The sequence below is a fragment of the Fukomys damarensis genome, unplaced genomic scaffold (genome assembly GCF_012274545.1).
Source record: "Fukomys damarensis isolate Sample0158 unplaced genomic scaffold, DMR_v1.0_HiC HiC_scaffold_22, whole genome shotgun sequence".
Classification (NCBI taxonomy): Eukaryota; Metazoa; Chordata; class Mammalia; order Rodentia; family Bathyergidae; genus Fukomys; species Fukomys damarensis.
The window spans coordinates 14,316,893-14,341,090 of NW_022900934.1; the positions used below are offsets into that span (position 1 = coordinate 14,316,893).

At 43.2% G+C, this 24,198-nt stretch overlaps 3 protein-coding genes across 10 annotated transcripts in view; 1 reads left to right on the plus strand and 2 right to left on the minus strand.

Annotated features, from left to right (window-relative positions):
- Positions 1-3,597, minus strand: part of Dnttip1 (deoxynucleotidyltransferase terminal interacting protein 1) — a 26,541-nt gene extending 22,944 nt beyond the window's left edge. For both annotated transcript variants that reach the window (XM_010626179.3, XM_010626178.3), the window contains exons 1-3: positions 3,403-3,597; positions 2,774-2,844; positions 1,932-2,028 (exon numbers count right to left, since the gene is read on the minus strand). In XM_010626179.3, coding sequence (XP_010624481.1) covers positions 1,932-2,028; positions 2,774-2,844; positions 3,403-3,507 — 273 coding nt within the window. In that variant the 5' untranslated portion in view covers positions 3,508-3,597. The remainder of the gene's footprint in view (positions 1-1,931; positions 2,029-2,773; positions 2,845-3,402) is intronic.
- Wfdc3 (WAP four-disulfide core domain 3) lies at positions 3,577-14,233 on the plus strand. 7 transcript variants are annotated; one of them, XM_010626184.2, is made up of 8 exons: positions 3,608-3,633; positions 3,892-4,048; positions 5,398-5,622; positions 6,117-6,248; positions 6,922-7,068; positions 10,946-11,077; positions 12,845-13,030; positions 13,590-14,233. In XM_010626184.2, exons 3-8 carry the CDS (start codon positions 5,553-5,555, stop codon positions 13,604-13,606), a joined length of 684 nt encoding a protein of 227 aa, XP_010624486.1. In that variant the 5' UTR covers positions 3,608-3,633; positions 3,892-4,048; positions 5,398-5,552; the 3' UTR covers positions 13,607-14,233. The 7 variants fall into 7 exon arrangements, with proteins under 7 accessions (XP_010624487.1, XP_010624486.1, XP_010624485.1 ...); XM_010626183.2 differs by lacking the exon at positions 3,608-3,633 and adding an exon at positions 3,638-3,681; XM_010626181.2 differs by lacking the exon at positions 3,608-3,633 and adding an exon at positions 3,644-3,769.
- A 2,855-nt stretch (positions 14,234-17,088) lies between these two features.
- Positions 17,089-23,935, minus strand: Spint4 (serine peptidase inhibitor, Kunitz type 4). The gene is made up of 5 exons (XM_010626284.1): positions 23,603-23,935; positions 22,734-22,741; positions 21,989-22,007; positions 18,205-18,373; positions 17,089-17,119 (listed from the first exon to the last, which is right to left on the minus strand). Exons 1-5 carry the CDS (start codon positions 23,868-23,870, stop codon positions 17,089-17,091), a joined length of 495 nt encoding a protein of 164 aa, XP_010624586.1. The 5' UTR covers positions 23,871-23,935.
- Between the last annotated feature and the right edge of the window lie 263 nt (positions 23,936-24,198).

Sequence of the window (24,198 nt, forward strand, 5' to 3'; positions counted from 1 at the left end):
AAAAAAAAAAAAAAAAAAAAAAAAAAAAAATTTGGGATGAGTGTAAGCATCACTGGACCCAAGAATAAAGACAGATCATGAGTGAGGCATTCTCAAACACTGCTGACAGAAAGGTAAATTGGCACAACTTTTCTGGAAAGCAATTCCCCCCTCTTCTACCCACTAATTCCATCTCTAGGAATTTATTTCCCAGAAATACTCTCATGACTGCACAAAAACATATATATCACAGTGTTTGTTGTAATATTGTTTGTAATAAGAGAAAAACTGGAAACAATCTGAATTTTCTAGGGAATATATATATATATAGATAGATAGATAGATAGATATATAGCAGGTTGTTATTTGGTACATCTAGAAAACAAACTACTTTCTAACTCTGAAGCTATTTCATACTGACATAGAAACATGGCCAAATATTAGGTGAAATAAGCTGCAGAACAGTGTGTGTAAATAAAATGTAAATAAATCCAGTGATATCGCTTCCCCATTTAAGAATTCCTTAGCAGCTTTCTGTTGTCTTTGGGTAAACCCAGACTCCTTAACATGACATATATGTTCGACTGTGATGAGATTCCAGCTACATTCCCCTCTATACCTTAGCTGTTACTTAACCCTGGTTTTTTCAAGTCCCAGAATGTACTATACTTGCTAACCCTTCTACACCTTTATATATAAAAACACAGAAGTCAAGTCATTAAGGGAAAATGTAAGCCAGGAATAAATCTAAGATAATCTGCTTCCAAAGCCCTTTACTTGTTGCTTGTTACCAAGAATTGCAGTTACCCAGAAGCTGGATGTAGTGGCAAACACTTGTAATCTCAGCACTCCGGAGATGACACAGGGGGGTTATTATGAGTTGGAGACCAGCCAGGGCTACAAAGTGAGTTCAAGCCCAGCCTGGAATACATAACAAGATCCTATCTCAAAACAAAAAAATTGCAGTTACAAGATTGAGGAAATCTCTGGTTTACATTTTAAGAGATTACTCTAGCAGCTGCATAGAGGGCAGGCTGAAGGAAGGAAAGAATAGAGGTAGTTAGAGACTATAGGAGAAACCAAGCCAAGCGTGGTGGTGCATGCCTGTAATCCCAGCACTTGGGAGGCTGAGGCAGGAGGATCATTGTGAGTTGGAGACCAGCCTGGGCTACATAGTGAGTTCCAGGTCAGTCTCAACTACATAGTGAGATCCTCTCTCAAAGGAAAAAAAAAAAAAGAGAAACCAGAGTGAGAATAAAGGCCTGAACCAAGGCAGAGTAAGGAAGAAGTGCATGTTTGATAGATTGGGACACAGAACATATTGGATTAGACCACTGTATATGGAAGACAGAGGTGAAGGCATAGTCCCTGTTTTCTAAGAGAATGATGGTCCAAAACTGAGCTCCTGATGTCCCTTGCTTGCTTTTATATTTCTTCTATCAAGACAAAGGGAATAAATATTAACATAGGAAAAATATAAGAGCAGGAGATTTGGGAAGAAAACAGAGTTCAGTTCTAAATATTCAGTGAAGCATCCAGGGGGCACATTCAGATATAGCCAGGTAGAAGTTTACTAATAGGGCAATTTTAAATAACAACAAAAAAAATTTTTTTTGGTACTGGGGATCAAACTCAGGACCTGGTGGAAACATTGAGCTAAATCCCTGGCCCTAACAAAAATGTTGATATTAAAAAAATAATAACTACACTAGTTGGACTCTTACGTTTTAAGCAAGATTGCTGAGCACATTACATAAGTCATTTCATCCTCACAAAAGATTGGCAAAATTATATTGGAATTACCCTAGAGGAGGGGAAAATGTTCTCGAAGGGAGGGCTCAAAATTGAAAAAGTTGACATATCTGTGTGTATCATATATATTATGATGCAGGAAAAAACTGGGCTGCCCATGAATCTTTCTGTTAAGTTTTTAATCCTTTTGTCCCTCTCACCTTCATGTACTTGTTGAACACAGTCTGGATCTCCTCATTGATGCTAGGCTGCAGAACAGCTCGGAGGAGATCCATGGAGATGGCAGGATCTGTAAAACTGCATTCAGGGGGACACAGGATCAGAGGATATCTTCCAACCAAATCCTTTTCCAATCTACCCAACAAATTATTGATATAGGGTCCTTTAACAGCAATACGAGAGACCTTGCATTGAACATAGCTATGTGCTAAGATTCTGGGCAAATACATAAGGTGCATGATTTTGTTCCATTCTCATAACTGAAGATAAAAGAAAAATATGACCAGCCACCAAAGGCTCGTTTTGAGCTCTCTCCTTTCTGTGGGCTGGATACTATTTGTAGGCCCACTTTACAGTCAGAAAACAGACCCAAGGTTAAGTGGCATGTCCAAGGTTACCAGTTAATAAATGTCCATCTGCATTAGAACACAGTTGTCTGATTCCAGAATCTATGCTCTAAACTTCCATGCTCTTTGATTTTTTAAGAGGCCAACCTCAGAACCAGTCAATGTAAGGAATCTTCTTTTTTTTTTTTTTTTTTTGGTACTGGGGATCGAACTCGGGCCCTTACGTTTGTGAGGCAGGCGCCAGAACCACTGAGCTAAATCCCCAGCTCCAATGTAAGGAATCTTAAAATAGTGTTAGCCACCCCCTTAATCTATGGATGAGTTCAGAGGGGTACGTGACTTGCTCAAGGTCACACAAAGAATTGCAGTCTCTTTCCCTGCCCAGTGCCCTTTCTACTGGCTGTAGGTCTCTTCTCAGCCATGCGCAACGGGGATTCAAGTGCCTGGGATATAAGTCCATCCAAGGTCAGCCTTACCTTGTAGTCATCTGGGAGCGGCGGCCCCTTCGCTGCACCTGCCGGTGTTTTATCATTATGTTCCAAGGGTTCTGTGAGGATAAAGGAGCAAATGTCACTGACCCCCGTAACACTGGGATAGGATGGAGAAGGAATAGAAATTAACCATAGACATCGCTGCTTTTCATATTCTTTTACCACCTCTCCCACCTCGGGGAAAGGAGAATGATGTTTAGAAGGCACTGCTGAGGAAAAGGAACCGAGGAAAAGTTTCCTGCTTTTAAAGTCCCGACCTCGCCTTTTCTAGAACGGAAGCAGGAAGGGAACCAGTGTTTACCCAGGGTCTACTCTGTGGCGGGTGAGGTGTCAGCACTTTACCCGCCTTTATCATCTCATCCCCACAGCTTTATGAGGTCGGTCCTAATCATTTCCATTTTTAAAGAAGAGAAACCTGGAGCTCGGGATGTCTGACAGGCCCACTTCACCCAGCTAGGAGGGCGGCACCAGAATTTGAACTCAGGTCGTCGGACTGTGAAAACGGCGAGTCCTCGGCAGCACCAGACACCGCGTTCCCTCGCCCGCGGGCCAGGGTCCCGGGAACCCGAGGCGCTGCCCAGCCTGAGCCCGGACTTCAGTGGGGGCGCCCTCACCGTCAGAACCAGCTGCCCAGCTGCGCCTGCATCCCCCAGCTCGGGGCCGCCCCGTTCTGCCCCGCCAGGTCCCCGCGGCTGTTCGGTGTCGCCTGTAGCCCCCATGGCGTACCGACCCCTAGCAACTTCAACCCGACAGTGCCACCGGCCGGAAAGTGGTGCCGTGACGTCACTAGAGCGCGCCTCTCGCTGGCCCGGAAGTGTTACCAGAAGAGCAGCGCGGTTACCACGGTAACCAAGCCCCCCCCCCGCCGTCGCCTGGTCCCCAGGCTTTTAGAGGTGGTTGGAGCTTCCTTCCTCGCTGGAGAGCTGTGTCTCAGGATGGAGTGTAGATGTCCAGGGGCCGTTCAGTCAAGGATGATACCCAGTTAGGCCACGGCTCGGGATGAGTGCGGGATAGCAAGAGCCGAGCGAGTTTCCATGGGCTGGGGTTGGCCGAAGAGGGGAGTGCCTGTAGTTGACTTTTTTGAAAACTGTAGTTTCTAATAGGCCTGGCGCAAGCCCCAGAATTGGAGGCAGCCTTATGCGGGGACCGGGAAAACCCAACCAGGCGCGATGTAGTCTGAGGCATCCCAAACACCCAACGCGACTCTCCAGTTTGTGACCTCAGGGCTTGCCTTTTGCGTCTGAAGGCATCAGAATGAAGGTTGGTCTTGGCCAGTGTACTTCTGCCCCAGCGAGCGGTGCTCCTCTCCCCAGATGGGTGTTTTTGTGATAGTCTGGGGACGAGTGGCTTAACAGCGATCGCATTCCTCCAGAGATCCTTTTCTTTCTATCTTTAGAGGCAAGGTGCCCCTGAATAGAATTGGATTCATTTATGAATGCTAGAGAAAGTTATTCGTACCAGGTCATGATATGGTGTAGTAGAAAGGCATGAATTTTGTAGTTGGAAAGTTATGGGTTCAAATCCGATGTGGAGTGATGGCTAAGAATATTGACTATGGAATTGGACCACTTAGTAAATGTGTGACCCACATTTCTTAAATTTTCTAGGCTTCAGTTTTCTCAACTGCAAAATGGAAATAAAAGCATCTGGCTTTATAGGGATGTAGTGAGGATTGAACTAATTCATGTAAAGCACTTAAAGTCATAGCACATATAAACCTTCAAACAATGCTCTCTGTTGTTACTACTATGGTATTCCAGCAGCCCCTGCTTATGGGCATTTTTCAGTCTCTCTGAATCAAATTTCTTATCTCTGCAAGATTATTTTGTATATTAAAATACATAGTATCCTAAAGCACGTGTTAACAAACAAATGGTAATTATATCCATGCTCTAATGTCAGCCTTATTAAGAGCAACTTCCTTGCACCAAACTCTTAGTATTAAGGAGATTTTTACCTTGTACCTTGGTTTGATCCTGCTGTCTAACCCTATAGGGCTAAGCAGTATTGGTGCACATCATTAGTTGCAAATGAGCCAAATGACCAAATGAACAAGACAGTTAAATAAAAATAAACAGAGGAAGAAAAGCTAAAGAAAGGGGTCATTTATGGACAAGAGAATTTGAGTCATAGCAGCTGCTCTCTTGAATTTTACCAGTTAGCATTTATTTGGTCTAAGAATGGCCTGTGTGGTCTAAAGACACCAAGATGTAGGTCCCTTTCTATTCTGAGCAAACTAAAAATTGCTTTTATGTAGTTTTTCAATAGTTTCTAAGTCTGTTCCATTGTGTCTTCTAGGTTGTTAGATGGAATAGGAGCCACAATGTTCTTATGCTTAGGTTATTTTATTAGCTTGGTCATTTTCTTATTGTATCTTTCTAGTCCTTTCTGCTGCAGTGGAATCATCCCAATCCCTTCTAGGGTTCCCTCTAATCCTTTATCTGATAGCTACCCTTCCATTTTTCCAGCTTCTCAGTAGGATCCTCGTCATTGTCTAGGGTGTAGTGCATATCACATTACAGAGTTCCATTACTCTCATTGCATGTGCCCTTTGGTAGTGCCAGGAATTTTCCCACACAACAGCAACCAGTCAGTCTTTTTCTTGTCAGGAGGAGACATTCCTGAGAACTGTTGCATAAGGGAAGACTTTGGGATCGGACTTAGGGCAATTCCCTAGTCCTGCTCTTCCCTCAGCTGATACTCTGGGCAAGTGTCCATCTCTGACCAGAACTGAGATCTTATCTCAACTCTCAGCATCATCAGGATGTCAAGCAGCTTCTTTCTTCTGAAGGCACTTGTTGCTCTTGGGTCTCTGGCATCCTGGGTGACTGCAGGTGAGCATGGTGAGCTATCACTTGGGGCTCCTGGCTGACGGTAACAGAAAGTGACTGGGGAAGAGTCATCTCCTGTCTCCTCTCAGAGTGAGGGTCCTCATTTGTTGAGATGATCATCTCTGTAAGACAGGACTGATGAATAGATTTTCAGAACAGCCAAGGTAAGACTTCTTGGTTTTCTTTATCCTCTTGGGATAAGGAGAGGGGACTTAGTAGAGTCCCCTAGAAGAACTATTAGTAGAATAGCTCCAGCTATTCTGTAGTGCTCATTAAACCAGAGCAAGATCATTCCAATCTTCCTCTCTATATCTGCAGTGCGGCTGGTTCTTTTAGTGGTGGGGGTGGGTGTTACTAGTTGTATGGTAGGAGGCGACGGCAGTTGCAGTGATATTTTGGGGTAGAAAAGCTTTGAAATGTTGAAGTACATTTGACCTTTATTCCTCCTTTCTCAAGGCCTTGCTGGTTACCCTAACCTCCCATGGTATCTTTTGCAGTGAAAGAAGGAGAATGTCCTCTTGATAAGAACCCATGCAAAGAGCTGTGCCAGGGTGATGAGTCATGCCCAGCTGGGCAGAAGTGCTGCAGCACAGGCTGTGGTTGGGTCTGCCGAGGAGACATACCCAAGGGTACGTTGGCAGGAGGGTCAAAATCCCCTGTGCTCTCTGGCCTTGCTTCTGGGATGGATAGGACCAGAGGGCATCGTACCTCCTAGATCGGCTCTTAAAAATCCAGCTTCTCTACATTTACTCTCCTCTATTCAGCACTCTCAGTTCTTTGCCTTCTATCAGGAAGGGGTGTACCAGTGATTACTGGTGTATTTTACTTTGGATTCAGAGTTCCTGTGAGTCCAAGGGAGGGCAGAATTGTGAAGGAAAGCCTGTGATTAAAAGAATGGGCCCTAGGATCAGGCAGACCTTCTTAAGCCTTAAACCTCAAACAGCTCTTTTAAAAATCTTAAAATTTTTCTTTTTTTTTCATTCATTTTTTTTATGTGATGGTGGGGCAGTGTGCATACAAAGCACATGCTGTACGCTGGGGTATACCCCAGCCAAATCTTAAGCTTTTAGCCCCATTTCCTCATCTGTAAAATGAGATGTTCCTGGCAAATGGTACATAAATGTTAAGGTAAGTGTTCATTATTGTTATTGTTGTTGCTGTTGTTACAGTCTCTGCTTTAGCAACAGAGATGAGAGGTTTCAAGGAAACCTGGAGCTTCCCTTCCTCTGATTGTCCCTTCTGCTGTGGCTTTGAGCATCGCCAGATATCTCCTGTCTGTTGCTGTCTCTGTTTTTGTTGCAGGGAGGAAAGGGGATTGTCCCAGGGTTTCCCAGAAACAATCCTGCTTTAAAAGGTGCACCACTGATGAGACATGCCCAGGTGTAAAGAAGTGCTGTACATTTGGCTGTAAGAAGCGCTGTGTGGTCCCTGTCTCTAATCCAAAGCTGGGTGAGAAACTCTCCCCAATGGTCTGTCTGATTGGTCTGCTTGTTTCTTTTTCAGATATACACATATCTTGTTGGTTTTGCTTTACTTTGGGAAACAATAATCAAGTGCCTGCTATAGTCTGAGAACTTTAAAAAAAAAAAAAGAATATCCAAACGGTAACAGTTTGTGGGATGTGGCCCAGTCAGGCAGAGGAGGATGCCAGAAGGGCAGTGTTGTCATATCTTTGTAGACAGATTTGAAAGCTGTTGGGTAATTCCCACTTTCAGTTGTCAGCTGTGGTGTCCTTTATTACAATCCCAAGAATCTGCAAAGAAAGAACAAAATAGAATCTTGATGTCTACAGAGGGTGGCACACATTTCTCCACCACTGCTTCTTGTGTGCTCTGTACACACACAGGATGGCCATCTCCTGTCGGAAACAGATTCTGTGTTATTCTGGTTCTGGTAGAGAGGTATTTGAAAGCGATTCCTCCTCTTTCAGGGTCTTCGTGATCTAACTTTCCATTTAAGCACTCATTCCTTCAACAGATTTGTTTTGCATATTTACTGTTTGCCAGGTTCTGAGTGGGTTCTGGGTATATTGTGGTGAAGAAAATAGTTCCTGTCCCTACCTGTATGGAGTTTATAGTCCAGTGGGGGAGAAAGAGGTTTAACGTCAATAAATACATACCCAATTTCAAATTGTGAGAGGGATAACAGGGAAATGAAAGAGAGTAATGAGGGGGCTCACTTCAGATTAGGTGGTCAAGGAAAGCATGTCAGAGGTCAGTAACATTTAAACTGTGTCCTGGAGGAGGAGTAAAAGTTAGCCAGGGGAAGGGTGTGAGGGATAATGAAGGAGGAGAGAGATACACGCGTGCAGAAGTCTTCTGGTGGTGAGGAGCTTGCCGTGTCTGGGAATCAGAAAGTTAGAGGAGAGGCACAGAAGGGGAGCGATGCAACTGAAGATGGAAACCTTTGACACTGGGGAGGTGACAGTGGGGGATGGACAAAGGTGACACCATTGGGAGAATTTTGAGTTCAAAGCTACAGTTTTTGCTGTATTCCTTGTCTGTGTTGTGAGAGGCCCCTAAAGGGTGTTAGAAATTGATGCTGTATTTTCTCTGTCTAGCCCCTTCCTCTTCTTCCTCTTCCTCCTCGTCCCCCTCCCCTCCCCCTCCCCTTCCCCTAACTCACACTATGTAGCCCAGGCTGGTCTGGAACTCACAGCGATTCTCCTGCCTCAGCCTCCCGAGTGCTGGGATTACAGGCCTATGCCACCATGCCCAGCTTGTCTAGCCCCTTCTTAGTTTCCCATTGTTTTAGGATTTTCACGGCTATTTTTGCTTGGTTGTGCTTCCCAGTAAATTATCATATTGCCTACTCCCCACCTCTTCACTATGTAGCCCAGGCTGGTCTGGAACTCACAGCGATTCTCCTGCCTCAGCCTCCCGAGTGCTGGGATTACAGGCCTATGCCACCATGCCCAGCTTGTCTAGCCCCTTCTTAGTTTCCCATTGTTTTAGGATTTTCACGGCTATTTTTGCTTGGTTGTGCTTCCCAGTAAATTATCATATTGCCTACTCCCCACCTCTTCCTACATACAGAGGTTACTTTTATTGGAGTGATATTAGATATGTAAATTAATTTAAAGGTGAATTGATTTCATTGTAATGTTGCACCTTTATGTTTTCCTATTGTTCAAGTGTATTTGGTGTATTTCAGGATTATTTCATAGTTTTAAAATATTTCTCAGGGCTGGGGATATAGCTCAGCACTGCCACACCTGCCCGGCAAGCGCGAAGTCCTGAGTTTGATTCCCTGTACTAGAAAAAAAAAAAGTTTCTTAAGTTTACGTCTAGGCATTTTGTTGTCTAGTCTGCTGTCAGAAATGGGGTTTTCTCTTAATGTTTTCTGAAGGAACTAGAGTCATCCTATCACCTGAGTGCATGTGGCAGTGTGTTCTATGGAAATGTATAGGTTTAGGTTGTCTCAGACCTAAGTTCAAGTCTGAGGTTTATCAGTTACTGGTCAGAAGGTCCCTGGACAAGTCACTTCTTCTTCTCAGAGCCTCAGTTCCCTTCTCTGTAAGACAAAAAGAATAAATGCCAGAGAGTTGTTGCAGTGAGTCAAAGTGTGTACGGTGTTTGGCCTTTAAATGATATTATTTTCATTCCTCTTAGCTCCTAAGGTATGTGTATGTGTAGTGTTTGAGTCAGGAGTCTAATTTCTAACTAGCCCCCTCCCCGCTTTGGTTCTGGGACCTTGCACTTGTGAGGCAGGCGGTGGAACCACTGAGCTAAATCCCCGGCTCTAACTGGCCTTTTTTTATCCAGAAGCAGGATCATTTTCTTTCCACGGAGCACCTCCTCTCTCAGACCCTGAAACTCTACAGCATGTGACAGCCTCACTGCTTCCAGCCAGATCTCTCTCGGCAACAGGCCCCTTCTTAGTTCGCACTGAGGTCGCTGTGCCTGGCTTTGGCAGCTGTCTTGGGCAGCCTGCTTATAAGAGAAAAGGGAGATTGTGTTCCTTGCCAGGACTCTTGAGGCCCAGCTCTGGAACAAAAGCCTGGGAATCTGTCTCAGGCGGGTCATTCACTGCCAGCTCGCAGGATCTCGTGAAGCCTCCAGTGTTTGTTCTCCTTGGAGTTCAACACTTGTTATTTCCATCTTGGCAGACTTCCAGGAGCCAGCCACATGGCAGTCATCCTCAGCTGTTCTTCTCAGAGGCACTGGGCCAGTCCTGTTTCAGTTTTCTATAAAACTTTTCATTGCTTGTCACTTCTCGCTTCATTTAAAAACTTGAAATAAACACTGAGATGAATGAGTCATGGTGAGTCAGACTGGTTGGGATGTGGGGTGTGCCTGTTCCTGATTACTTGGCCAAGTTACCCGAAAGTCCTTCACTGCAAATCCAGGGCCTGAGTTTTGTCCCATTTACCTGTTGATTCATTCTGTAGTTCTGGGAAAGCCCCATTCTCTGCCCTGGGTTTCACTATCTTCACAGGGATGTTGAAGGGCCATGTCTGAAAAGTGTTTTGCTTTCCATAACAGAATTTTTTCCCCCCGTACTGGCAGTCAAATTTACAGGACCTTGCTCTTGCCAGGCAGGTGTGGTGCCACTGAGCTACATCCCTGGCCCTCCATGACAGAAAATTAACTAAGTAGGGCTTGGTTGTTGTCCTCACCTAACAGGAAATTGTGAAGGGCTGGTGTGGTGGCTCTAAAAGGAAGCTATTTCTCTTTCCTTGACGAGCTGTAATTTTGTCCTTATTACTGGTTGCTTCCTAATTAAAAGAAGGCTGATCTATCTTTCCTTTCTATATCTATTGTTGGTCTGGAAGAGGACATGAAGTGGCAGTTTGTATCAGGCCCGCAAACATTTCCCCAGTTTATGTCATTATTGTGGTCATTCCTACTTGCAAGAGAATATGGAGAAACAAATCATTTTAGCTGGACTCATTGCCTCTCAGAACAAACATGGGTTCTATTAATAAGTAAGTGTCTGACTTGCCTATTGCCAGGTAATGTTTATACTGACATTTACCAATATAAGAAAGAAGGGAGAATGAATATAGGATTGCCAATTAGTATGTTTACCACTGGGGATTAGAGCTGAACAGTGTTTTCAAATTGTGAGTGCCAAAATCAGTTTAGTAGTGTATGCCCAGCATTAAAAAATACTATAAGAAATATTAGGGTGCATTGCATATATGTGCTGCGCATAAATATGTATACATATACATATGGGACCCAACAAAAAATGCATTTTTTTTGGTACATGGGTCCTTGTGCTTGCAAAGCAGGCAGTGGCACCACTGAGCTAAATCCCCCACCCTCCCTGCCTGAAAAATGCATTTTATACTCAGTGACTCAGTGCTTTGTTTCTATGACAGGGTTTGGTGGCGCATGTCCTGCTGACCCCCTTCCATGTGAGGAGCTGTGTGATGGGGATGCATCCTGTCCCCAGGGGCATAAATGCTGCAGCACTGGCTGTGGCCATACCTGCCGTGGAGACATTAAAGGAGGTAGGTCCCTCACCATACTGGGAACCAGGGCATTTTAACACTGAGCTATGTCCCCAGTCCTTTTTATTTCATTTTATTTATTTGTTGGTACCGGGGTTCGAACTTGAGACCTTGCACTTGTGAGGCAAGTGGTAGAACCACTGAGCTAAATCCCCAGCTCTTTATTTCTTATTTTTAGTTAGGATTTTGCTAAGTTCTTTCTAAACTTCCCAGGCTGGCCTCAAATTTAGGCTCCTCCTGATGCAGCCTCCTGAATAGCTGGGATCACAGCTGTGTGCCACTGTGCCTGGCTGATATGTTGGCTCTTTTGGGAAAAAATCCTTACGTGCTCCCTGAGTCAATTTGAGAGGGGCTCTTTTTTTGCCTTCTTTTTTCCTTCCTGGGAGGAGCCAGAGTTGTCATCTTTCTTGACCCCCGACCTTTAATCCAAAACAACCCTTCCTTCTGGGCCCAAGGAGCCCATGCTGGCCTGAAGTGAGCTGGGGGAAGACAGTGTGCAGTGGCAGGAATAACTCTTATTAAGACTGGAAGTCTGGCTTCTGGTTTTGGCTCTGCTGGAGGTTTGTTCTGTGACTCGGGGTAAACAGACATCTCTTTTTGAATGCCATTTTCCTCATCATGCAAACGAGAGTTGCCAAAGATCATGGTTTTCAGACCTAATTTTTAGTGCAGAGCTTCCTTCCATCTCAAATGAAATCTTGGTTGGAAGCTAGATATCTATATTTAATGAAAAATAGATGAAACTTTCTGGTTTCAAATTCTTTGTTGTTTCAGTGTGTGTGTGTGTGTGAGTGTGTGTGTGTGTGTGTGTGTGTGTGTGTGTGTATAAAATGTGTATTTGAACACTATTTTTCTGACAGCTGTGGAACTTCAATTTCAGAATCATTGGCCCAATTCCTAGTCCCTTTAATATTCCCAGCAGTGTTCAAAGTGTTGAGGTTGGTCTCTTATCCTTAGAGAAGACAGATAATTACATAAGGAATTATAGATGTTCCTTGACTCATGATGGGGTCACTCCTGAGCTACAGTTTGTCAGCTGAAAATCTTGTAAGTTGAAAGTGCACTTCATGCACCTAGCCTACCAAGCGTTCTTAACTTAGCTATACACATAGCACACTGTAGAGTGCCGTTTGTGTGCACTGTGATCATGTGACTGCGAGTTGTGTCCTGCTGATCCTACCTACAATTGTAAGAGAGTATTCTCCTGCCTATCACTAGTTTGGGAAAAGAGCAACATTCAAAATCGGAAGTATGGTCTTTATTGAATATGTGTCACTTTTGTACCATTCTAAAATTGGAGAAGTGTAATTTGAATCATTCATAAGACAGGGACCTCCTATATAATGAAGTTTGATGAGAGGAGGCACATACAGGGTAGTACTACAGGAGCACATAGTAGGGCACAAACCTTGTCCAGGGTGCAGAAAAGAACATGACGCTGTGAAGCCCAAGCATAGGAGAGAGAGTGGTGCCTTGCCTTTGTGTACTCTGCTTAGTCCTCCCCCAAGCCCGTACAGCTGTCAACCAGTTACCATTAGGGAATTCCCTCTGGGATACCACTGGAAAGCTCTTATTAGTTCAGAGGTCTTTTGAATGTCTATAGATTCCCAGATCCTCTGACTTCATAGTTTTCCAGCCAAATTGGTTAAGATCTACTTAGAGGTCTGAGTTTGATTCACCTGGAACCTCCATGACTGTTTTAGATGGGAACTTGGGGACAGCGAAGCCAATGTTCTGTCTCTTTATCTGTGCCTTTTCCCCCCACAGGGTGGCGTGGTACTTGTCCGGATGTTCTGGTGGGCCTATGTATTCTTGGTTGCATGATGGATGAAAACTGTCAAGCTGGGGAAAAGTGCTGCAAGTCAGGCTGCGGACGTTTCTGTGTCCCACAAGTCCTGCTTTCCAAACAGACCACCAACTCCAATTGGACCATCACTTCTGGTTCTGAAATAGGTGAGTACAGTCCATTGCTGTTATCGACCAACTAAGTTAATAGACCTAACTGCTGTATGTCAAGACTGGTTTAGATATTGGAAAGGGGACTTTTGGAGGCCAAGAAGAGTGTAATTGGAGAGAAAGATTTTATGTGATAGACCAGAACCCTCATAGGGAAAGTATTAGCTTATAGGCCTTGAGTTGGTGTGGTTCCCAGGGCAGGTCTTTCTGGGATGGGTGGGATTTGATCTAGGCCCCAAAAAGCTAGCAGATGTCACAAAGTGGTATTAGCACAGAGAAAATGCCAGACAGGCAACATGATTGTTAGCAAAGGCACAGAGGGTGGGAATGTATGTCACATGTTTGGACAGTGGGGGCTAGAGGGAGGTGGGCAAAGGAACATATATAGCTCCTGTCTTTTTAACAGGAGCTGGAGTGTTAACTTCTGAAGGACAAGGGTTGTTTAAGGAGCAGGCAGCCGAAAGATGCCAAAGCTCTTCTGTGTGGAGGGGAAAACATGTTGGGTAGCTGGAGTCAGGAGGGTACAGTTGTGATTTGATATTTTTTCTACTTACAGCAACCCCAGTGCCGTAGTTGCTTGACTTGTCTGGATATCTTTAGTGACTCCAGGAGGCTTGTCGTGGCATCCAGGAGAGGGTGATGACTTGGGGCTTGGAACAGTCCTGGCCTTCTCTGCTCTGCTTCTCTTCCTGCTGCAGCCTGGAGCATAGGAGATAGCTATGCTGTGGATGTTGGTGCTCCCTCCTCTTCTCCAATAAAGGCTGGTGCTGACCCTGTGTCTGTGCTGTCTGGGGCTCGGATGAGATGGGAATCTGGGGGTCTGAGTGTGGCTGTGCAACAGGGAGACGTACCGACAGAGGATGAGTGGTCACACTTTCTTAGAACACTGAGATGGTGATAGTTGGGTGTGGCAAGGGGCGAAAAGAGTGGAAGCCACATATAGGCTCACTCGTCATAGAGCCTCTCACCAGCCCAGGGGTGAGAGGGGCTCCGCTTCTCAGGACTGGTGACATTTTGAAGGATATGGGTTGGGGATAGATCAGGGATGGGTGGCTAGTTTATTATAGCTGCTTGAATGATGTTTCCTCCTTGGGCCTCCTGTCTTGAAGGCCAGCTCTTCCTTCCAAGTCAAGCCGTTTATCCTCTTCAGTAACTACCATACATTTTTTCCAGGTTAAACAAAAAATCATGTATAAATGTTGGATTTTGTCAAAGGTCTTTTCTGCATCTACTGAGATGATCATATGATTTTTATCTTTGCTTCTATTTATGTGATGTATTTCATTTATTGATCTGTGTAGATTGAACCATCCTTGCACTCCTGGGATGAAGCCTACTTTATCATGATGTGAAATGTTTTTTTTTGTTTGTTTGTTTGCTTTTGGTACTGGGGATCGAACTTAGGACCTTGTGCTTGCAAGGTAGGCAGTGGAACCACTGAGCAAAATCCCTGGCAATGTGTGATGTTTTTCATAATCTGTTCTGTTGTATTATGTTTGTCAATATCTTTTTGAGGATTTGTTTTTGTTTTTGTTTGTTTTTTGAGACAGGGTCTTGCTATGTAGTTCAGGGTGTCCTAGAACTCACTTTGTAGCCCAGGCTGGCCTTGAACTCATAGAGATCCTCCTGCTTCAGTCTCCCGAGTGCTGGGATTACAGGCATGTGCCACCACACCCAGCTGGTGAAATTTGTTCTTGTTTTAGCAGTAATTTGTCCCCTTGAAATATCTCACTTGAATTTAAAATAAAATCCACTTGGATTTCTTATGGATTCGTGTCTTATTTAGGTCTTGTGTGTGTGTGTGGTTCTGTACAAAGGCCTGTGGTACACTTGTCTCTGTGCCTTGTCATTGCTCTTTGCCAGTACTTGTGAAAAATTTTCTCCAGCACCACAGAAAACATACACATCTCTCTCTCTCTCCCTTCACTCTCTGCCTTCCCTCCTTACTCTTTGTAATGGGATTTGAACCTAGGTCCTTTACACTGAGTTACTTTCCCAGCCTCTGCATCCCTTTTTAAAATTTTGAGACTGGGTCTCGCTAAATTGCCCAGGCTGGGATTGAATTTGCATTCTTCTTGCCTGAGCTTTCTGGATTGCTGGCATTACAGGTGTGTGCCATCACACATAGCTTTTAGGATTGATTAAGAAGGATACTTAGGCTATTATTCAGATGTCCCAGAGAAGTCTGAAAGTGTGAGGCTGGAATGACTTGGGTCATCCATTCATTGTTTCATTGTCTAATTTTTTCATTTGAGTCGCTGTCTCACTTTTAGTCTAGGCTGGCTATTTTTTTTTTTTTGAAACATGATCTTGCTATGTAGTTCAGGTTGGCCTTGAACTCACCATGTATCCCAGGCTTGCCTTGAACTTGCAGCAATCTTCTTGCTTCAGCCTCCCAAGTGCGGGAATTTTAGGTGTGCCCACCATGCCTAGCTAGGCTGGCCTTGAATTCATTTTGTATCCTAACTTGATCTGGAGCTTGTATAATCCTCCTGCTTCACTCACCACAGTGCTGGGATTACAAGTGTCTACCACGAGGCTTGGCTTCTAGAGTGTATTTTACTTATGTAATTATTTGGACTAGACTATAGTTCTGAAAGACCTTTCAGTGCCAGGCATGGTGGCACGTGCCCATAATCCTAGTACTTCAGAGGCTAAAGTAAGAGGATCGAGAGTTTGAGGCTAGCCTGGGCTACTTAGTGAATTAACATGTGGCCTGGACTACATATAGGTGCCCTGTCTCAATCTCCCCCTGCCTCCCCAAAAAGGACCTTTCAAAGAAACGTCACTTGAGTCTTGTTTATCTAATACGTGCTTCACAATAATCAAAGAGAGGCAAATCCTCAGAATCCATGAATGGTCACCAGGTAGCACAGGCCTTGTGATGTCAGGCCTTAGAACAAAATTTTACTTGACACAGCATTGTCTGGGATTCTAGACTCTGTATGATACCTACAGGTTGCCAGAACTTCTTCCCCACACCTCTCTCTGAAAGAGGATCTCACTATGTATTCCAGGCTAGTGTTGAACTCACTCTGTAGACCAGGCTGGCCTCAAACTTGCCACAATCCTCTTGTCTCAGGCTCCCAAGTGCTATGGATTACAGGTGTGTGCCACCACATCCAGCTTTTCTTCCCCTCCCTGCAGGAATAATTTCAGGGGATGCCATCTGTAATCTATGCTTTTTTCTTATTCCTAAGATATTTCCCAGGTTGTTCACACATTCTGGGATCAGGTTTTCCAGTGTTGAGATTCAGCTAGAATACTCACAAGTGGATTCACCTTGGGCTATACTTCTATTGTTTCTGGCTTTTAAGATACTAGCCTAGCTTGCTTATATGAATGGATGATCTGTGAGGCTCAGGCCTTGATGAAAATATTTTAGGGCTGTCAGAGCTGAGGGCAGTGATTTTCTATGCTCTGACAGTAGAAGTCCACCTTGGTGCAAGACTTGTAACTCCCTGCTGTGAAGTCAAAGTTTCCCTACTGCCGGCTCCTGGGGTACCAGAGACATTTCCCTAGATCATGATATTGTTAAGAGTTGAATGACCATTGATTTTGGCAGATTGAAGAATTTTGTGTTGATTATTTTGGTGCCACTTACATGGAAATCCACTGACATCTGTGATAAGATACAGAAACAAACTCCATTTTCTCGTAAGTCATGTGGAAGAGAGAGGAGGAGGGACTGCCTCTCATATATGGAGTCATTGGAAGATAGGATCTTACCTTCAGAGAGTCATCTGGAGTGTATGTTGGAAGCCTCAAAGATGGGAAAGATGAGTGAATTCATACCAGGGCTTATGCACAGGAAATACTGAGTTAAAATTATATAAATCTTATAAAAGGCAAATCTGGGCAAGGAAATTAGAAAAAACTCTGAATTAAAAAAATGTTCAGAGAGGTCTAATTTATTTACTTGGATTAATTTCAGCATACTTTTTCATATTCTTTTTCTTTTTTGGGGGACCTTGCGCTTTCGAGGCAGGCACGGCGCCACTGAGCTAAATCCTTGGCCTTCATATTCCTTTTATTTGTTTCTGTCTTCTGTTGTATTAGGATACTTCTTTTCCTTTACCTCTGTCTCTGTTAATACATAAATGATTTTTGTGATTATTATGGTCATTGGCATTTTTTTGAGACAGGGTCTTACTATGTAGTTGAGACTGACCTGGAGCTTACTGTGTACCCCAGGCTGGTCTCGAACTCACAGTGATCCTCCTGCCTCAGCCTCCTGAGTGCTGGGATTACAGGTGTGTGCCACCATGCCCGGCTCATTGGTATTGTTAAGGACCCAAACTATACTATAAACAATTACTGACTAGTAGTAGACTCTGAGTATATACATATTAATGAAATGATGTCTCTGCTCTTAAGTGTAAGATCATTATTTAGCCATTCACTACAAATACCGAATGATGATCAATGTCTTCCTGACATCCTCACAGCTTCTTTGAACTGTGAAACAATAAGGTGTTGAACTTGAACATTCTGTCAAAGGCCTGAGGCAATCATGGTAGTAGTAAAATGCTAGGTAGAGAGTTAGGGGCTCTGAGCCCATCATCCTCTCCTCTTTCTCCTCCTCCCCTCCCTTCTTTTATTGTAGCATTGGCAATGCACTTAGACCCTCCACACTGAGTTCTGCCCCCCTCTCCCTACTCTACTTTTTTGAGACAGGGTCTCACTCTATAGTTCAGGCTGGCCTTGAACTCACTATGTAGCCCAGGCTGGCCTCTAACTCACTGCAAGCCTCTTACCTCAGCTTCCAGAGTGCTGGGATTACAGGCTCGGGCCACCATGCCCATCCCCAGTCCCCCTTTAAAAAATGTTTTTGAGACAGAGTCTTGCTAATCTACTAAGTTGCCTGGGCTGGCCTGGAACTCACTGTGATCCTCTTGCCCCAGGCTTTCAGAGGAATGAGGGTGCAGCATGCAGTATCACATCTATCTCCACATTCTTCGGAGTGACTTTCTCTGAGCTTTGATTTTCATGGTTTTGAGAATGTTGGTCATGGGGCACTGAAATTTATGTCTCTGGTGTATTCCCAAACAGGTATAGTTTCTTGCTTCCTTTCTCATTTTCTCTAGCCTCTCACTTGCTTTTTTCATGAAAAACCGTAATTCCTAGTATTCAGTGGTATTAGTGGAGGGGTGAAGTACAATGAGACTTACTTTTCAGGAAGACAAAATTTTTCACAGGCGGATTTATGTTTAAAGTTGTTTCTGTTGCTTCCACAGCCAGAGTAGAGGAAAGGTTCACAATTGAATGTCAAAGTGTTGTAGTAGAATCTGTACAACTGTAACCTGCAGAGTCCTTGTTGTGGAGGATAGTTGCACCATTCTGTGCAAGAGAACCACAGAGTCAGGTTTTCTATACTGCGATGGTCCTTGTGGTCTCAGACTATTAAAAACTTAACCACCTGAGTAAATCTAACTATCTAGGAAGGCAAGATACACTTCCTTGAGCATAAATTTCACTGTGTTTGAGATAAGGGCCAATAGCTCTGGACTGTCGCCTGGGTCAGTGATGCAGAGAAATAGTTGGAGGAGGTCAGTAGGGTAGCTCTACTTCCTTGGAGCTGACAGGAAGCAAGACCTTAAGGAAAGCTTTCACAGTATTCCTCATTCATATGAAATGTATCCCATTTCTTGTCTCGTCATATAATTCATACATCACTGGAAGTGAATATCTCACTTGGTTCCCCTACGACATACCATTCAGAGAATGGAATGGAAGCAGCTATACCCACAACAGTGAGACAGGAGAGTAGCAGTACCTATGGCAGCCACTCCCAACTAGCTCTGCTCAGCAGATTCTGTGCCATCGAACCCCTAACTCCTAGACAGCTCTCTGTTTTGGTTCCCCACAGCACAGTGCTGCAGAGATACCTAACAATCTGTAACTGGATAATGGACAAGGCCAACACCTCAGGAGAGAAGGTAACCAGAAAAGCAGGCCTGGCTGACAGTGCTAGCCCCAAGAAAAGGCCATGACTGTTGTAAACTGCAAAAACAGTATGGGGTTTATTCTGAGTGTGACTCCTTCATGGTGGGGTAGAGTTGGAGACTGATTCCAGTACAGCACCTGCCATACTACCAGAGGATGTTTAATCAGGTACTGCTTTGGGAAGGGGTTGATTTGGATTGATCTGAAAAACAAGTGTACTACAGCTTCCCTTCAGGATTTTGAGACACTACTGTAGTGATGGGGTGAAAGACAGCCACAGGAGACAGATGCAGAGAGGTTGGTGAGGGCTAGACAAAGATCTGAGTAGAACAAGCTCAGGCAAGAAAAGATATGCCGGGAGGCCAGTCCAAGCAGGTGTGGCTTTCAAGAATGGCTGAATCTGAAAGTAATGGCATTGAGTCCAGAGGGCTGCTTGAGCTCCTGCCCCTCTGCCTACATCCTGTGGAGACCAATGGAGTAACTTGCCTATCTACTAACATGAAGAGGGGCACACATCAGCCTGGATAATTGTCACTATCTGGGGTTTCCAATGGAGGTATGTCTCAGCAATGAGAAAAAGTAACTAAAACAGGACATGAAAAATGCAGCTAACGGATCCTAGTTCAGCAACAGTGAAACTTTTAGAGACTGAGCACCCAAACTGCAGCCCCAAACCCACTTATTTATCACAAAGTGCCAACACTGCAATTAAATCTGAATCCTGAGGTTGTAGTTTAGGAAAAACAACTCATACATTAACCTCTTTTGTCCTAAAAGAAAAACACAATAACCCATGTTCCACAGGTTCACCACCACTGTCCTAGGTGATGCAAAACAGACTAAGATTAATTGGAATTACCAATCAGAAAACAGCACAAATGGCATAAAAACCCTCTTTACAGAAAGAATAGCAGAAAAATTTCCAAATGTGGCAAAAGGATTTAACATATATTTAAGTGAGGCATATGGAACCCTAAATAGCCAGGATCAAAAAAGAACCTCTTCACAGCACATCATAGCCAAAATTCCAGAAGTCCAATACAAAAACAGCTTAAAAGTGGTTAGAGAAAAATAGTGAATCATTTTATAAAGAAAAACCCATTAGAATTACAACAGTATTTTCAACACCTACCTTAAAGTTCAGGAGAACTTGGAGTGAAGTGTTTCAAGCCCCCTAAAACAAAATAACTCCCAACCTGGACTAATATATCCTGCAAAACTATCTTTCAAAAATTTGTAAATACCAAGTAGTTTCTCTGGTGCGAGAAACTGAAAGTGTAAATAAGAATCAAAATAAATCATAGATCATGTGAAATAGGAAGAAAAGGTCCAAAAAAGGAAGGGGAAGAGAACAGGGGTAAGGGAAAGGAAAGAAGGGAAAGGAATAAATATGAGAAAAGAAAAAATGGAAACAAAGTCTTTGTAAATAGGAAGGGGTGGAGGGGTTGAAGGGGGGCAGGGGAATGGGGAAAATAATAACCAAGATATATCATGCAAAGGAACAAATTCCCAATGATGAATGTCATCATATTGTATACTTAAAATGTACCAATAAACTTAATGAATAAAAAATTTATAGAGAAGTAAGTTATTTCCATGATAAAGATCACCTAAAAAATCATAACCACCAAGCCAGCATTCCTATTCCAAACATTTCTCAAGGATATCTTAGAAAGAGATAATGAATCCAACAATGCCAAAAAGTCCAACAAAATAAATACATAGGTAGGATGAGTAATTAAGTAGAAGAGAAAGGAAAGGAATCAACAACAGAAAGACAATTCAATGATTGGCATAAGTCAATGCCTTTCAATAGTAACACTCATTATGAATGGTCCTAATTCCCCAAAAGACACAGACTGACATAATGAATCAAGAAACAAAATCCAATGGTATGCAGTATCCAAGAAACACATTTAATGCAAAAAGAAATTCACAGACCAAAAATCAGTGGATGGAAAACAATATTCCATGCAACAGGAACCAAAGCCAAGTAGTAGTAGTAGTAGTAGTAGTAATAGTAGTATATTTTTAGACAAAATGGGCATCAAGTCAAAACTGATCAGAAGAGTGATATACAACTTTAATGCAATCCCAATAAAAAAACCATGAGCATTCCTCACAGATTTAGGCAAAACAATCCTAAAATTCTTATGGAACCAGAGAGACCCACAATAGCAAAAGTAATCCTGGATAATGAGAGCTAAGCAAGAGTCCTCACAACCCCAGACCTGAAGTTATATTACAAAGCTACAGTGATAAAAACAGCAAGGTAGTGGCACACAGACTTGTGGATCCGTGGAACAGAATAGAGGAAGCAGAAACAGCCCTAGCCACACTCATCTATTTGATCTTTGACAAAGGGGTAAAAAATATACATAAAAGGAAAGATAGCCTCATTAGTAGATGATGTTGGGAAAATTTGCTATATATAAATTCAGAAGATTGACTCTGGACCTATATATGTACTAATCTAAAATCAAAATGGATCAAAGATCTAAATATTAAAACAGAAACACTTAATTTGGTGGAAGTTAAAATGGCAAAACTATTGCAGGCATAGGCATAGGCAAGGCCTATCTGAACAGAACCCAAATGGCACAAGAAATAGTACTAAGAATCAACAAATGGAATCATGTCAAATTTAAAAGACTGCACAGCAAAAGAAACATCCAACAGAGCAAAGAGACAAATGGAGAATGGGAAAAAATTTTTCCAGCTATTTCTCAGATAGAGGACTAACATCTAGAATATATAAAGAACTCAAAAATAACTAGAACCTCTAAAATAAAAGACCCAATAAAAAGGTAACTGAAATGAATAGATACTTCTTAGAAGAAGTACAAATGGCCAATGAATACATGCAAAAATGTACATCACTGGCCTTTAGAAAAATGCAAACAGCACAATACTGAGATTCCATCTTACCCCAGAAAGAATAGCTACCATCAAGAAATGAAATAATAGGGGATGGGGCCAGGGATTTGGCTCAGTGGTTCCGCCACCTACCTCGCAAACACAAGGGCCCGAGTTCGATCTACGGCTAAAACAAAACAAAAAAAAAATTAAATAATAACAAATGCTGTTGAGGCCCCAGGGAAAAAGGAACACTTATATGTGGGAATGTAAACCAGTGCAATTACTATGGAAATCAGTATGGAGATTCTTCTAAAACTAAAAGTAGAAATTCCATTTAAGCCAGCTCTTTTCCTTCTATCTTTCCAAAAGAGTTACAGATGTCATATTACAGTTACACACGTATACCCTTGTTTATAGCAGCACACTTTGTACTAGCTAGATCTTGGGTGCTGCCTCTATGCCCATAAACAGATGAGTGATAAAAAATGTGGCATATGTGCACAGTTGTGTACTGTACCACAAAGAAGGATAAATTGGAATTGTTTGTAGGAAAATGGATGCACCTGGGGACCATGATGTTATGTAAAATAAATCAGACACAAAGCTTAAATGTCGCATAGTTTCTCTTATAAGAAAAACCCAAAATATAAATAAGGAGCAAAACAAAGAGATAACAGGAAGTAGGGAGATATTTTTCAAATGAGAAAGGGACCAAGAAACGAAGGATAGGAGGAGGGAGGTGAGGGAAAGGAGATGAAGAAAAAGGAGTTGAGATCTGTAGGTACAGGAACTAACTTTCCCAAACAAATGCAACCCTTATGTAACGCAAACATGTACTAATACACCATAAACAAGGAAAGACATACCATTCAGGCTCTTTACCTTCCACCATTACCAGAGTCACTGCAAATACATGGGCTCAAAAGACCTTTGACTTTCTACACCTACTCCTGAGGGACTGAATGAAAACGCCCAGTCTGGCAGATCCCCCTTTCCTCCCGCACAGTTGGTGTCCACCCTCATCCTGCTCCCCTTTTATGTACCTATCTAGACTCACCTGGTCTTTCTGAGACATTGGATGTAGGTGGTTAGAGCAGGAGCCACGATGACCATGTAGGAGACAAAAAGGAGTCAATGTCAGTTTTTTTTTTAAATACGGGGGATCGAACTCAGGACCTCGCCCTTGCCAGGCAGGTGCAACACCACTGAGCTACATTCCCCACCCAATAGCAGTCTTCTTAAAGTCCAACTACATCATTATGCCCACATGGGATTTTCCTCCTTTTTTCCTGGAGTCTCTGATATATGCCCATTATAATTTGAATGAAGAGAAAAAGAAAGAAGTAGAATGGGAATACTCTAAGCACGGAAATGATGGCTTTTGCATCTTTGTATTAGTGAAATGTAACACAGGGGTCTTATTCAATATATGTGTTGAACAGAATTGAAACTCATGCAGCACACGCACGCACACACACGCGGTCCAACACACAAAACATTTCTTGGGTACTTGTGAAATCAATCCAGTCATCACAATCCCCACTCTTTTTGTACGAAAACACCGGTAAAGCCTTGAGTTGATTGTAATTTCTGCCTTTCACCTTCTTCGATCCACAGAGGGCCTTCCGTGTAATCAGATTCCCTAGGGCCCTGTGATTTGAGATAGAAGGAGTGCCTTGGTCCTGGTTGTGGGCAGCAGCACCACTCTCACTGCCTAGACCTCTTCGTGTTTCCTCCTGGTTGGTCCATCTTATTTCGCCTTACCTCCAAGGTGTCCACTTTCACATAATTCTTCTCTGACCCCTGGAGGATATAAGCCACCTGAAAGCGTGTGGAAAAGCATGGAAAAGATGAACAGCCAAAGAGAAAAGTGGACCCATTCGGGCTTCATGGTGTTGCTGACAGCAGATAGGAGAGTGCTCGACTGCTCTGGATTTATATCTTGGGGGTTGAGAGCCTTCTCTTGTGAGAAGTTGAACCCGTATCTCATTTCATTTCCCCAGGGCCCATCCTGAGCAGTATTCTGGTGCATCCATAACCAGCCAAGAGTGCAGAACAGCCAGTGCTTGGGTACCTAGTCATGCAGCTTAAAAGGCATGGCTGATAGAGCCCTGAGGTTGAGCTTTGGCCTCCCTCTCTCTCCTCATCTAGAGATCACGACTGTGTCGAGCTCAGGGCATGAGTATCTTTAAAATGAATAGGTGTAAGTAAATTGTGCTTCTACTATGTGAGTGTAAAAATTTTAATGTAAATGAACTAAATCTTGAATCTGGAATAAAAACAGCAAAATAAATAAAGAGAAAATAGAAGATAACTGATGCCAATAGTAGCAATCTCTGGGTTTTTCATAGATGTCCTTG

Coding starts and splice junctions, on each gene's coding strand:
- Wfdc3 (XM_010626185.3), top strand. CDS start 5,553: ATGTCAAGCAGCTTCTTTCTTCTGAAGGCACTTGTTGCTCTTGGGTCT. Junction 5,623..6,116: donor GGCATCCTGGGTGACTGCAG/GTGAGCATGGTG, acceptor TATCTTTTGCAG/TGAAAGAAGGAGAATGTCCT. Junction 7,069..10,945: donor TGTCTCTAATCCAAAGCTGG/GTGAGAAACTCT, acceptor TTTCTATGACAG/GGTTTGGTGGCGCATGTCCT.
- Spint4 (XM_010626284.1), bottom strand. CDS start 23,870: ATGCACCAGAATACTGCTCAGGATGGGCCCTGGGGAAATGAAATGAGA. Junction 17,120..18,204: donor AAATTTTGTCTTCCTGAAAA/GTAAGTCTCATT, acceptor ATGTATTAACAG/AGACAGAGGTAAAGGAAAAG.